Below are 15,483 nucleotides of genomic sequence, written 5' to 3'. Positions count from 1 at the left end.
TTTTGAGAGGTAAGGAGGACTCCCAAAGAAGATGGTGGGGCCACTGACAGACATCATCAGCTTCATAGTTTTATATTAGTTTTCAAATTTAAGGTGAAGCGTAGATGTATTTTTGTTCTCTGCTGTTATACCTAAGTTTATTAAATAGAAATGTTGCCCATGAGCTGTCTGGCTCAGGATAACACTACTGTATGTAATTGAAAAAACATTTTAAAATTCAATGGAGTTACAAAGGAATTTTATTCTCTGAGGTTGGTTAATTGAGGGATCACTGTGATCTAAGTGGAAACTTTCCCAACTTTCAGAACGTTAGTTGAAATATGGACCTTTCAAGCAACATTCTGTTGCATTTACCAGTGTTCACAAAATAGAAGGATTATCTCTGGTTACAAGGAAAAAAAATTAGTTAGTAGACACCATGTTTATAATTATTAAAAAGTAATTTAACTAAGTTGACACATGACATGCTTGGTGAGAGATTAGATTGATCAGCTGACCAGTTTTTGTAAAAGTTTGATGGTGTTTCATTCAGGAGCAGAAATTTTTCTGATGAATGCCTTTAACATTTCAGTAGGAAGAAAGGGGGAAATCACACCTATTTTGCATTATAAATGACTGTCCACTTCAGTTATTCTATTAATTTGGTCCAAGGATCACAGTATGATCTGCATTTCAGGTTTAGCCTTGAAAAGGTCCCATTGAGTAGTACAGTGAGAGATTAGTCAAATCATGGGAGACTAGTAGAAGATTTTTGTCTCTTTTGTTAATGCCACATAGCTACAGGCATCACTTCCCAGTGGTTTGGTTCATAGGGTCAACTTTTCCTTCTGTTGCAGGGAAGCAGCAAAGAAATTTACTAGAAGAACCATTACCGTGACACAGAAAAAGCTCAAATTTTACAAATGCTGTGTTCCTGCCAACGTTTTCAATTTATCATGCAATTAAAAATGTTACCCAACCTAACAACACAAGGGAAAAGAAAGAATTAAAAAATGAAATTTCTTTGGTATTATCAACAGATGGTTCATTATGTGGTCCTCAGTTGGCAATTGGGTTGAGGAGGTGGGGGTACCATTTCCAAATATGTAAGAAAACAGGTGGAAATCCAACTTGTGTATGTATCTATGTTAATCATAGACTTCCTGTTATTTTGAACCTCTCTACTGCTTCACTGTACTGCTTAGACTGTAGTGTAGTAGGAAAAAAAGATACTAGTTTAAATGAACATTTAGCTTGAATATAGCTTCTCACGTTTAATGTGTAATTGTAATTGATGAGCACATTATCTCAAGAGAGTTAATAAAAAGAAGAAAAAACAGAATACGGCCACCCATGACCAAAATAAGTTGTTAGATTAATCAATTTTTCTTATATGAAAGATAGAGCTGTTATCAGCCCCGACTACCTTAGTGGGAATATTGTGACTGTAAAGGTAGATATTAAAACTTGAAAAATTAAAACAGCTATAATTGATTTAAATTAAACTTGTCCTTTTAAAATTTTATCACTGCCTCCACTTCTTTATCTTCCATTTTCTCTTCAATTCATTCTAGTGTTAGTGTTCCACTGAATTGGTTCTTGTCAAGATCACCAATGGCCTCCATCTTGCCTTATTCGATGTTCACTCTTTGCATTCATCCCTCTTGATCTTTTAGCAACCTCTTTTCGTTTTCTCCTTCTCATGTTCCTTCTGAGTGTTCTTAAGCACCCACTGGTGTCTCATGGCTTGGTCCTGGGCTCCCTTCTGTGCTCACTCTATAGGCTCTCCATGGATGATCTCAGCAGACCAACCTTTACCTAGTGTAGATGACACCCATATCTGTATCTTCTGCCCAAATACCATATTGTTTCCTGGTCTCTTCCCCACCTCATCCTATAGTTCTTTATCACAGCATGTTTTCACATAATGCTTTTCATAATATGTACCTATATTGTTTATTTGTTAACTTATTTATTTTCTACCCTTCTCTCCACCCAAAATGCAGACCTTACTCATTGGTCTCTTCCAGTGCCTAGCTAATGCTTGGCTTACTCTAGTGGAAGTTTTAATAAGCAGAACTTACTGTTTAGTCCTTAGGAATTGACTTCACTTATTTTTAAGGATAATAAAACTCAAGAATGGGTAGAATACATTAATTTTCATAGGTTCAAGTACAAATAGATACTCTGTTTTTATTAAAGTTTATTTACTATCTTGGGGCAACTAAGTACTTCTGTTTGTACTCAGTAATATTACCTTTAGAGTGCTATTTCCATTCTCATTAGTTTAATGAGTGGCATTTCTATAGTCCTGACATTAAACTATTCTGTAAAGCACCAATCACTTGAGAATTGAATTCTCTAAGAGAAACTGACTTGCTTTATATAGCAAATACAGAAGTAATAGCATCAGAGAAAACTGTCTCTTACTACTGACCTGACCTGAATTTTCTGAGTTTTTCTCTCTCTAATGGGTTGTCGGTGACTGGGGTTATGAACACTTAACAACATCATATGTAATTAATCTGTTTGGAAGTGGCTTGCCTTAAGGTAAGCAATATTTGAAATAGATTAACCAGGAGTTGATTATCCTTTTTACAAAGGATTTATAATAGGAGTCTCTTAAACAGCAAGCTGTTCTATAATAGAACATTTAAAGCAGGATTTGATTTATGTGCACATTTTCAGGGGCTTTTTGGCAGAAGTGAGGCACATTGTTTAGTACAGCAATTTTTCAGTCCTACCACATGTATGTTCCACAATCTTAAATATAAGAAGTGCTTGTAAAGCTTTATACCTTGAAATTTGATTAAAAAATTCTTTGTGTCCTTTTAAATTTTACTGAATGACTTAGTTAATAACTGTGTAACAATGTGCAGGGAACATGAAAAAAGTACATTTTTCCCTAAAATTTGCATGTAATTATTTCAAAATCACCTTAACCTTTGATGTTATCTCTTCTGTTTTACGCACTAAAATAGTGTACAAAAATTGATTCCTCTTTTTTCTGTGTATTTATATTATTGCTTTTTTAAAAGAACAATCTTAGCTTCTTTATGTAAAATTTATTTTGAAAATAAATTATAATAGAGATTTTAAAAAGTTCTTATTTATTTGTTCCTAAGAAGTACTAGGTAATAAATATACTTTCTTCAGGTGATGAATACACTAATGCATTGTTATTTCAAATCATTTAGGAACTAAAAATATTCTTATGCCAAGATTGTTATTGAGTGTACCATCTCTTAGCCTTCATCTATGTCAAATGGAAATTTACTTTATTTTAAAATGTTCTCTGTGGATTTAATTTATATAAAATAGGGTTATTGTATGAAGGACTCTAAGTCATGGAATATCCTATTTACCCAGTGGACAAACTATTGGTATTTGAATGGTAAGGAAAAGAGCCTGGAAGTCACCTGAAACTGGATCTTGAGAGTACCACACAGCAATCACAAAACACATTAGATAAAGCCCAAGAACCCCACTCTTGAGAAAAGATCCTTGGCCACCACTCAGGACCAGATGATGATGTGTGACCTTATTTTTAAAATATCTGCTCTTTTCACTTATTCGTTCATTCTCATAGATATGAGAAGAGGGAATGCTATTAAATTAAACATAATGTATCTGTGTTTTAAAAATACAAAATATTGCAGGTTACATGGATATTTTCATCTTTTAAAAATGCATTAAGGCCTTCATATTTAATATCTGTGCATTTTTCTCTTTGTACATTATAATTCAATTAGAAACTTTAGAAAGCACCAGAAGTAGGAAACTGTAGTAACAGTATACACTTCTATCACATAGTGTATTTTGTAGTACTTTCTGTTTGTTATTGATTCTGTAAAGATTTATTATATGTTTACTTATTATGCTGGGCACTTCAGTCGGCCCTCAGGATACAATAATGAAGAGAACCAAGTTTTGCCTTTGAAATGCAAAGGAAAAGATAGGGACCATAACTGTATCACAGAGACTGGCATTTGTCCCCCAACATTGTTCCCCTTTTCTTCTATATTAATAGAGCCCCTGATTTTTTGTGGAGCACATGGCCACTCAAAATGTAAACATTTCCAAGCCTTCATTGCAGCCATCCATGAATATGTAATTAAATTCTGGCCAGTAAAATGTGAGTAGAAGTAACATGTATAACTTCAGTCATGCTTTTAAAGGGAAGAAGGATGCTCTCTTTCTCTTCAGCCCAGAAAATGCATGCAAACACATGCACATACACACAATATGAATGAAATATGGTCGTAAGGCATTTTAGATCATATAGGTGAGGCAGCATCATAGGGGTGGTAGATCAACAACATAGAACGAGATTGGGTTTCTGATACTGTGGAGTGCCACATCTCTGTTGACTTCCTGGATCAGAGCCATAATAACATCCCAGACTTCTGTATGAGAGAGGAATAAACTCTGGCTTAAGTCACTAACAGATTGATTCTCTGCTACTTCCATTCCTACTTATATCCTAACTAATTAACTGAGCATGCAAACAAGTGATCATAGTGTGTGCTATGTTGCAGTTGTATATATGGAGATATATGTATATATGTATATATCCAGGGAGACCTCCGTAAGTATTTGAGGTTCAATCTAGGTTAAAAAGGATGAAGAGAAGCTTTCCAGATTAAGGAGTGAGATATCAAATAATGGGCTCAGTGTGGATAAATGTATGAAAGTGTGATATAGGCTTTTATCATATATGCATTATTATAACATGAATTGGATATAACTTTTTCAATTAAATAAGCAACACAATTTATATATACAGACCTCTACTGATAACAATTTCTTACTTTCTGGAACCAGAGGTGATAGAAGGGACATCAAAGCTATTGTGAATGGCTTTGGCCATTGGTCATTGTAAAAAAGTAAAGGATTAAAAATTAGTAAGAAGCCAATAATTTACTAGTGATGATAGGGAAACAAAGGTCATTATTATACTTGATCAAAAGCTAAATGTAATCATATACTGGATTTTCTGAATGTTGTTCATGTGTTCGTGCTATGCAACTTTATTACTGAAATTCCTATAGGAAAAATAACTTTGTTTTACATGCATCTTTTGCATTATGTCATATCAGACTCATGGTAGATGAGACTGGAGAGTTTGGCAGGGTCCAGATCAAAAAATGACCAGTCTAACCTATTTCTAAAGTGCCTTGGGTTAGAAATAGAATGTTCAGCTTGGACTGCAAGTGGTGATGGCAGCTTGGTTATATCTGGAAGAGTGCAGAATTCTTTGTGCCACATCTGATTTCTAGCTTATAATTGTAGTATGGATAAAAATATGCAGCAAGTTACTTTTGGCTTCACCACAATTTTAAACTTGAAAAGCCCATATTATAGTAATATATGATAGTATGTATGAATGCTACATGAATATTGTAATAGTCATAATATAGGATGTTCATCCCTAGAATTGTGATGACATCTACTGAATTGCAGCCAGTTCATTTGCATATTCATGCCCACTTAGCTCCAATAAGTCCCTGTTTGTTTGCATATTAATGTCTGATTTCAGTACCAGTTAACTAATTTACATATCTCTGTTCAGTTGGTTAGTGATGTTCATATGTAGAACATTGTTGCAGCTCTGTTTTGTTTTGAGTAGTTTAGAGAACATCATGGTTTAGTGGAAGGAACACCTACTACTCATCTTGCTTTTACCAGGTAAGTCACTTTACCTTTCTTAGCCCTAGATAACTCATCTGTATAATGAAGTTAGCAAACTTAGCCTGCTGTTTCTTGGGTTTGTTATAAGTATCAATTGACACCTTGGAGGTGGCAATTTATAGTCAACATTTCTTGACCTACTGTATTCTAGACCTTGCTCCTGAAATATCTCCCACATATGGAGGAGTTCTAGGTACCATGCAAGAGAAGACAGGCCAACAGGTACAATTTTAATAAATGTTACAAGTACTTTGTGGACCATGGAGGAGAAAATACTTAACATTTCCAGGAGTCAAAGAGGATGTAGAAAGGTTCCTCCTTACACTGAAATGGAAAGATGAGTTAACCAACCTGACCAGGGTTGGCATTCACTCAAAGTAGGAAGAAGAGGTAACACACACACGTGCGCGCGCGCACACACACACGTGTTAAAGCTTCATGGAATTATAGGTATTTTGTTGTGGTTGAAGCATAGAGTGCGTGGGGAAGATTGGACCTTGACAGAGGATACAGTAGGTGGATATCAAAAGACATGACATACCATGGCAAGAAGGTTTGGGTTTTGTCCTAGGGGTGATATGGAACCCTCTAAGGGTTTAAAGGAAAAGAATGTCATAATCAGTTCTGCATTTGAAAAAGCATTCTGGAGGCTGTGTGGATAAATTGAAATTGGAGACAAGGAGGCCAATTGTGTTGTAATTTCAGGTAAGAGGTCATAGAAGTTTATGCCAGCTTTTAAGAAGGGTTAAAACAGTGGTGATCAAGAGGTAGAAACCAGTCCAAAAGCTAACTTCAAGGTAGAATCAGTTGGACATGATGACTCATTCTGTGTGGGATTTGAGCAAGAGATAGGCATTTAGGCTGATTCCTAGTTCTACAGTCTTTGATACTTGGGAGAATGATGATGTGGGTTTTTAAGATAAGAATATAAGAAAAGGAGTAGTTTTTATGGAGGATTAAATAGGGGTGAAGACAGCTTATTTTTAACATGTATTTGCATGTTTCATTTTTAGTTCTGTGCTGACCCACCCATCCCTCCATGCATTCTATTATCTCCACCCTCATGTTTAAGACATTTGGCAGTTTTTGATAACTCATCACATTCCCTTTCCTAAGTCTAGATTTTGGAGTTGGGGTTTTTCCCCTCCCTCCTCTTTTTATTTTTAAAGCGAATATACTACCTTCTCCTTTTTAGACTTTGTTTGATTTATTAATTTTAGTACCCACTTTGGTCTCTGAAGGTTAAGAATTCTTTAATTTTTATTCTTAGAGGTACCCTGCATTTTTTTATGATTGTATTAGTCAGGGTTCTTCAGAAAAAAAAACAAAGAACCATAAAGATATAAAGATGTATACCCATACATAGAGGGGGGGTGGCTAGATACATACATTTATTATAGGATTTGGCTCATATCACCTTGGGGATTGGCAAGTCCAAATTCTGTAGGGCAGGATACAAGTTGGAAACTCGCTGAAGGTGAAGTTGAATTCCTCAGGAGAAGCTGCAGTTGGAAGCGCCAATGAAGGTGACAATGAATTCCCCAGGAGAAGCAGGCCAACTGAAGTAGAGATAGAAATTCTTCTTTCTGACAGCTGAAATCCTCATTTCTTGCTTTAGGCCTCCAACTGATTGGATGAGGAGATTTCTCTCATTGCTGAAGGCAGTTTCCTTTGTTGATTATAGGTGTAATCAGCCATAGATTCAATCAACTGACTAATGATTTAATTCCATCTATGAAATTCCCTCACAGTAACAATCAGGTCAGTGCTTGCTAGATCAGAAAACCCGGCACCATAACCTAGACAAGTTGCCGCATGGAATTAACCATCACAGTTATTATTAAAATTGAGCTGATATCTATTGTTCTTAATAACTTGGTCTGTGATTTTGTGCAAGTAACTTGACCAGTTTCCTCAACTGTAAAAGGAGGAAGTGAAATGATTTCTAAGAACCACATTCATATTTCAAGTTCTGTGTTCTGTAATTCAGCCACTTGCTCTCTCTGTGTTCCTAGAGAGCAGAGTGAGGACTGTGTAGCAGTTAAGAGTGTGCTTTCTGGAATCATAATTGCTAGCTGTGTGACTTTAAGCAAATTACTAACTCCTCTGTGTGTCAGTTTATTTTTTTCCTTTTTCCTTTTTCTCTGTTTTCTTCTTTGATAAAAGTCCTTTTAGAGTGTTGAGAAAATTTGTTCAATTCAGTGATCATCCCAAGTCTACTTACAGTGAACTTGAAGTAGTGTCCACTGTAATAGTCTACATGGGATTCACATATATCTTTAATCAAGGGGGCAGCATGTAGTGACTCTTTAGTGATCTGCTCTTCCGTGGCAGTATGGCAAGTTGGCCATTTTACTTCAGATTCTGTTGATCTTCAGTGTCACTAACTCGATTTTATCACATAAATTACTTAGAATGATCAGAATATGGCAAAAAAAAAAAAAAGAGGTTAAAATGGAAAGGGTGATTCCTTCTATTTTTAAATTAACTCCTTTAGGTCTGAGCATTTGCTGATATTTATGTACACTGATGTTCTGTTTTCCTCTTGTTTTCAGTTGTACCTGAATTTACTTATGAAAACAAAAAATAAAAAAGTTATAGTCCAATTCTTGGTTTGCTAACAACTCTCAGCCTAAAACATCCTAGATATAGCAGAAATATGAAATTAGTATCATAAATGGAAATAAGTTGAAATTATCTTTTGAAAACAATATACATTTTCAAAAACAAAAATCAAGATGTAATGACTGAAAAAAAGTTGAAAAGACAAAAATTACAACAAATCCAAATGGGAAGGTATGACTTGGCTCGAGAGGTAATTATGGGTTGTTTATGGACATCATTCCTTACAGCCTAGTTGCTGAAAGAGGCCTAATAGAAGCAGGACTGTTGATGGGAAAAATCACTTCGCTCATTTACAGTGGTCTACCCCTTCTAGATTCTAGGGATCTCTTTCTTATTAGGAACTGGTAATTCTATCTCCTCTTAAATATCTCATGAATCATTTCTTAAACTTTTTAAAGAGTTGATCTTTTGCCACAGGAAACTTTAGCATCTAAATTGAGCAGTTGACTCCAATCAGTGCTAAACTATTTACTCTAATTAACTCTGTAACTGTCAGTTTGCTCAGAATGGATGCAGAATTTGGCCTAATTTATCCTAAGATATTGAAATCCTTTGTTATTCCCAAATCATAATCAATATGGCCCTCTTCTTACCTTCACTTTCAGAACATTTTTAGGCAAATAGGCTCAAGGGAATTAATTAGCTCATTTTAGAAAACTTCTCCTTTTGTCCATTTTAGATGGTTTCTTTTTAGTTTTTAACCATAATGGTTGCATTTTACACTTTGAAAATTTGTAGCCACTTCAAATACCTTTAAAAGTAATAATATGCATTATATAAAGAAAAATTGCATCTCTGATATAACTTTTAGCTCCATGTGGACTGAATCCTTTCCGTTCCTTCTTTTTCTACTTTATTTTCTTTATTGTTATTTTTACATTTTATTGTATTTTGCTTTTTATTGAGGTAGAGTATACCTACAGTAAAATGTGTAAACTGTACTTAAATGTATAGCTAAATTAATTTTTACATATATATCCATCCATATAAACACCACCCAGAAAGTTTCCTCGTGTCCTTTCTCAGTCATTACCATCTCCTAAGGTAACCACTATTCTGATTTCTAATGCTATCACTTAGTTTTGCCTGTTCTTTAATTCTATATAAATAGAATCATACACACACCCACACCCACACCCACCCAGAACCACACCCACACACCAGATTTATCTTGGGCTTATACCTAGGAGTGGAATTATTGGATCATGAGATAGGCATATATTTAGCTTTAGAAGATACTAATATCATTTTTTAAATACAGAAATTGAGAGATTTATGAGAGTTTCAGTTGCTCCACATCCTTGCCAACATGTGATTTTTTTTTTTTTTTTTGGTCGGACTGGTTAAATTTTAACCATTATCGTGGGTGTTTAGTCTACCTTGTTTATTTTTTTTAAAAGAACCCCTATGCTCTCCCTACTTCTTCCGTTTTCCTCCCTGTTCCCCAGTCTGGTGGGAGTTTCTGGATGTGGTCATGTACTTTACAGATTCTATCCCAATTCATTGATTTACAGTACACCTTGTCATAGTCAAGTGATCTTGTATTCTTCCGAAAGGAAGTCCTGATTTTGTATATACATTTTCTATGTAGGAATCTTGGATGGCCTTTCTTGCCAGAAATCACCTGCTAATTTGTCAGAGCTTTTGAGGTAGAAGATAAAGATATCTCCTTTTTTTATTTTGCCATTTTTTGATCATTTCTATTTTGAATTCATAGCTTTATTACATTTATCTCAATAATGTTCACACTTGTGGTATATAGAATTCTAGGATGACTCCCCAGCAACCCATGCCCTTGCATAATTCCCCACCCTTGTGTGTGGGCAGAACCTGTATATATGATGGAGTGTCACTACGATAATTATATCACATGGCAAAAGTGAAGGGATTTTGCAGATGTGATTAAAGTTCTCAATCTTTTGACTTTGAGGTAATCAAATGGGAGATTATCCTGAGTGTGCCTGACCTAATCAGGTGAGCCCTTATAAGAGACAAAAAGCAGCAGCAGATGCTCTCCGGCTAGCCTTGAAGTAAGTAAGCCTTGTAAAAGGAGAGGGAGGGCATGTGAAAAAGACCTGAAGGTGGTGTACAGGAGCTAAAGTGACCCCTGGCCAACAGCCAGCAAGAAATCAGGACTTCAGTCCTATAATCACAAGGAACTGAATTCTGCCAAAAACCTGAATGAGTAAGGAAGAGGACCCAAGTCTTAGATAAGGTTGGAACCCCAAGTTGACACTTTGGTTTCAGCCTGCTGACACCCTTAGCAGATTACCAAGCTAACCTGTGCCTAGACTGTTGACCCATGGAAACTGTGAGATAATAGATTTGTGTTGTTCTAAGCAGCTACGTTGATATTTTGTGATTCTTCCTTTGGGACTCCCGTGTATTCCCTCAGACTAATGGATGTAAGTTGTTAGACTACTTTTCTTACTGTAAGGGAGGAAAAGAACAACTTTTTTCTTTTCTTTTATTCTGGTCTCCTACCCCAAATTTTCTCTACCGTCAGTCTTACAGTTACTTCCTGCCCCTCTCATTCTCCATGACTTGTTTAATTTGGAAGCTGAGGGGGCTAGGAGAAAGAATGGGGGTCTGAAAAGTTTTCTGTGTTACTGTGGACTTTGATAGTATGAAATATATTTTTAAATCTTTATGATTTATATGTACAGCAGAAAGCATCATTGGCGTGATAACCCTTCTGAGGGAAGCAGAATCCATTCTGTTATTTTCTTATAGACATCTGACACTGAACATTTCCAAAACAAACTCACCATCTTCCCTTGTCTCACTACCCCTAAACCTGTTCTTCTTTCAGCGTAGCTGATTTCATTAAATGGCTGTGTTGATTAGCCAGATGCTAAACCTAGAAGCCATTCCTTCCTCATTTAACACATTTAAGCTATTCTGAGATCCTGCTAAAGCTGCCTCCTAATCTTACAAACCTGTCCACTTTGTCTTTTTTTAAGTGACCCTTGCCTCCACCCTGGTTCTGGTTGCCATCATGCTTGGCTGTTCCTGCCTCTATTCTCTAGTTTCTCCAAACCATTATTTATACTGGAACCAATGTTATTTAAAAGTATTTAGTGATTTTTTTGTCCTTCTGTACTAAACCCCACATCCTTATAAGATTCTGATAAGGTTCTAAGGCCTAAAAAATGTCTGCATGATTTGGCCACCTCTCACCCATAGCCTTTTCTTCGCCTCTTTTCTCACCTGAGTCATACTGGACTTCTCAGAACATGCCATGCTTATTCCGGTCTTGAAGTCTCCTTAAATGCTTCTCTCTGTATCTGGAATTGGCTGGCCCTGTCTTCTCCTTAATAACTAGTTATCTTTAAGGTAGTTCTTTGCTTTCTAAGAATTCTATATATTAACTATTAAGTTACTTACCATGCATCAATCACTATTATAAAAAATTTTTACATGTGGTATCCTCTTTTATCCCCTTAACCAATACTTCCTTGGGGACAGATTTTTTTATCTGTCAGACTAGGTTATCTTTCTTCTCTGCAATTAATTATTCAGTTTTTGTTGTTCGTTATAAAATGTGTCTTAGTTTTTCAGGCTGCTATGACAAATACCATAGAATGGGTTGGCTTAATGACAGGAATTAACTGGCTTATGGTTTTGTGACTAGAAAAAGTGCAAAATCAAGATGATTTCAGCAAGGCTTGCTTTCTCCTGGAGTCTGTAGTGTTTTGGTGCTGTTAGCAATCTTTGGGGTTCCTTGGCCTGTATCTCTGCCTCCTGTCACATAGCAATATCCTCTCCTTTCTGACTTTTGTGACTTTCAGGTTCTCTTCATAAGCCTCCAGTAATAGGATTAAGGCCCACCTTGATTCAGTTAACCATACCTAAATAGGACTTTCAAAGATCCTATTCACAAATTGGTCCACACCCTGCCTCTCCTTAACATATCAAAGATACTGTTTACAATTGGTTCACACTCACAGACAGGAACATGGACTAAGATTAAGAGGTGATTCAGTCCACAAGTTTGTTTATCATTAATTTTAAGTTTCATTCAGGCATGGACCATGTCAGTTGAGTTTACCTTACACCTAGTACAGTATCTGGCATATATAGTAAGAAGTCAATAAAGATTCAGTTTTTTTACAAATGAAAAGGAAGTTGAAAAAAAAATGTTTATTATTAAACATTAGCCAGAGGCTCATGTCTTTTTTCTCCAAGTTTAGAGCTTTTCCAATAGGTTACTAATGCTTGGGGAGATAGACAAATATATCACAGATTAAATTATATCAAGAAGAAAAGTAAGGCAAACTAATAATATTTGAGAGAATAGGGTGAGGTTATTGAGATGGCATTTTTTTGAGTACTTACATAATTATCATTTAAGGCTCATAATTATTCTGTCAAGTAGGCCTTATTATCATCTTCTTTTTATGGCTGAGAAAACTAGTGCTCATAAAGGTTAGGTAACTTGACCAAAGTCACACAACTCATAACTGACAGAGTTGTTTTATAATAGAGTATTTTCGTATAGGGTTTGCAAAATAACTTGCATTAGAAATGGCTTCTGCATTTTTCTATCCCACTTAGATATAATTTATATACAATAAACCACATACATTTAAAGTAAACAGTTTGATGAATTTTGATAACTGTATAAACCTGTGAAAACAATGTCACAATCAAAATACAAAACATTTCATTTCCCAAACGTTTTCTTGTAGTCTGTTTCTCCTTTTACCCATAGCCCCAGGTAACCACTGAAATGCTTTCTATCATAATGGATTAGTTTATCATTTCTAGATTTTTATATAAATGGAATCATGCAATATATAATTTTGTGACTGGTTTCTTTCATTTGACCTAATAATTTTTGCATTTATCCAGAGTATTGCATCTATCAGTAGTTTTTTGCTTTGTATTGCTGAGTAGTAGTCCATTGTATGGATATACTGTGTTTTATTACAGTGCCGGCTGTTAATGGACATTTAGGTTGTTTCTAGCTTTTGGTTTTTGTAATAATGGTGCTATGAACATTTGTGTGCTAGTCTGCATGAGACATATTTTCACTTCACTTAGGACCATGAAGGAGTGGAATGACCTGGTTATATAGTAGCTATATGTTTAACTTTTAAGAAACTGCCAAATAGCTTTCTAAAGTGAGTGTATCATTTTATATTCCCACCAGCAGTGTATGCCAACACTTGGTGTTATCAGTCTTTCAAATTTCCGATATTCTAATGGGTATGTAGTGGTGTCTCATTGTGACGGCTTGTACATTTTATTTTTATATTTATTTTTTTTAATCATCATTTTATTGAGATATATTCACATACCACGCAGTCATACAAAACAAATCGTACTTTCGATTGTTTACAGTACCATTAGATAGTTGTACATTCATCACCTAAATCAATCCCTGACACCTTCATTAGCACACACACAAAAATAACAAGAATAATAATTAGAGTGAAAAAGAGCAATTGAAGTAAAAAAGAACACTGGGTACCTTTGTCTGTTTGTTTCCTTCCCCTATTTTTCTACTCATCCATCCATAAACTAGACAAAGTGGAGTGTGGTCCTTATGGCTTTCCCAATCCCATTGTCACCCCTCATAAGCTACATTTTTATACAACTGTCTTCGAGATTCATGGGTTCTGGGTTGTGGTTTGATAGTTTCAGGTATCCACCACCAGGTACCCCAATTCTTTAGAACCTAAAAAGGGTTGTCTAAATTGTGTGTAAGAGTGCCCACCAGAGTGACCTCTCGGCTCGTTTTGGAATTTCTCTGCCACTGAAGCTTATTTCATTTCCTTTCACATCCCCCTTTTGGTCAAGAAGATGTTCTCCGTCCCACGATGCCGGGTCTACATTCCTCCCCGGGAGTCATATTCCACGTTGCCAGGGAGATTCACTCCCCTGAGTGTCTGATCCCACGTAGGGGGGAGGGCAGTGATTTCACCTTTCAAGTTGGCTTAGCCAGAGAGAGAGGGCCACATCTGAGCAACAAAGAGGCATTCAGGAGGAGACTCTTAGGCACAAATATAGGGAGGCCTAGCCTCTCCTTTGCAGCAACCGTCTTCCCAAGGGTAAAACTTATGGTAGAGGGCTCAACCCATCAAACAACCAGTCCCCTATGTCTGTGGTCATGTTAGCAACCATGGAGGTGGGGTAGGCGAATACCCCTGCATTCTCCACAGGCTCCTCAAGGGGGCACTACATCTTTTTTTTTTTTTTTTTTTAACTTTCCCTTCTTTTTTAAATCAACTGTATGAAAAAAAAAGTTAAAAAGAAAACAAACATACAATAAAAGAACATTTCAAAGAGACCATAACAAGGGAGTAAGAAAAAGACAACTAACCTAAGATAACTGCTTAACTTCCAACATGTTCCTACTTTACCCCAAGAAAGTTACATAATATAGCAACATTTCTGTGAACTTGTTCCTACTATATCCATCAGAAATTAACAGACCATAGTCATTTCTGGGCATCCCCAGAACGTTAAATAGCTTATCTGTTCTTCTTGGATTATTGTTCCCCCTTCCTTAATTGCTCTCTACTGCTAGTTCCCCTACATTCTACATTATAAACCATTTGTTTTACATTTTTCAAAGTTCACATTAGTGGTAGCATATAATATTTCTCTTTCTGTGCCTGGCTTATTTCGCTCAGCATTATGTCCTCAAGGTTCATCCATGTTGTCATATGTTTGACGAGATCGTTCCTTCTTACTGCCGCGTAGTATTCCATCGTGTGTATATACCACATTTTATTTATCCACTCATCTGTTGAAGGACATTTGGGTTGTTTCCATCTCTTGGCAATTGTGAATAATGCTGCTATGAACATTGGCGTGCAGATATCTGTTCGTGTCACTGCTTTCCGATCTTCCGGGTATATACCGAGAAGTGCAATCGCTGGATCGAATGGTAACTCTATATCTAGTTTTCTAAGGTACTGCCAGACTGACTTCCAGAGTGGCTGAACCATTATACAGTCCCACCAACAATGAATAAGAGTTCCAATTTCTCCACATCCCCTCCAGCATTTGTAGTTTCCTGTTTGTTTGATGGCAGCCATTCTAACCGGTGTTAGATGGTATCTCATTGTGGTCTTAATTTGCATCTCTCTAATAGCTAGTGAAGCTGAACATTTTTTCATGTGTATCTTGGCCATTTGTATTTCCTCTTCAGAGAACTGTCTTTTCATATCTTTTGCC

General features: G+C 36.0%; 1 protein-coding gene across 6 annotated transcripts in view; it reads left to right on the top strand.

Annotated features, from left to right (window-relative positions):
* Positions 1-15,483, top strand: part of EXOC4 (exocyst complex component 4) — a 953,704-nt gene that overhangs the window by 289,049 nt on the left and 649,172 nt on the right. Inside the window, exon 10 of one of the 6 annotated variants that reach the window (XM_037836137.1) lies at positions 837-2,887. The exons of the other annotated variants lie outside the window; for them this stretch is intronic. Within the exon in view, the coding sequence (XP_037692065.1) occupies positions 837-877 (41 nt within the window). The 3' untranslated portion in view covers positions 878-2,887. Of the gene's footprint in view, positions 1-836; positions 2,888-15,483 lie in introns of those variants that run through there. 6 annotated transcript variants of the gene reach the window in all.

The sequence above is a fragment of the Choloepus didactylus genome, chromosome 5 (genome assembly GCF_015220235.1).
Source record: "Choloepus didactylus isolate mChoDid1 chromosome 5, mChoDid1.pri, whole genome shotgun sequence".
In the NCBI taxonomy this organism is placed as follows: domain Eukaryota; kingdom Metazoa; phylum Chordata; class Mammalia; order Pilosa; family Megalonychidae; genus Choloepus; species Choloepus didactylus.
Note: the sequence above shows the minus strand (reverse complement) of the source record. Positions and strands in the feature narration are given on the sequence as shown.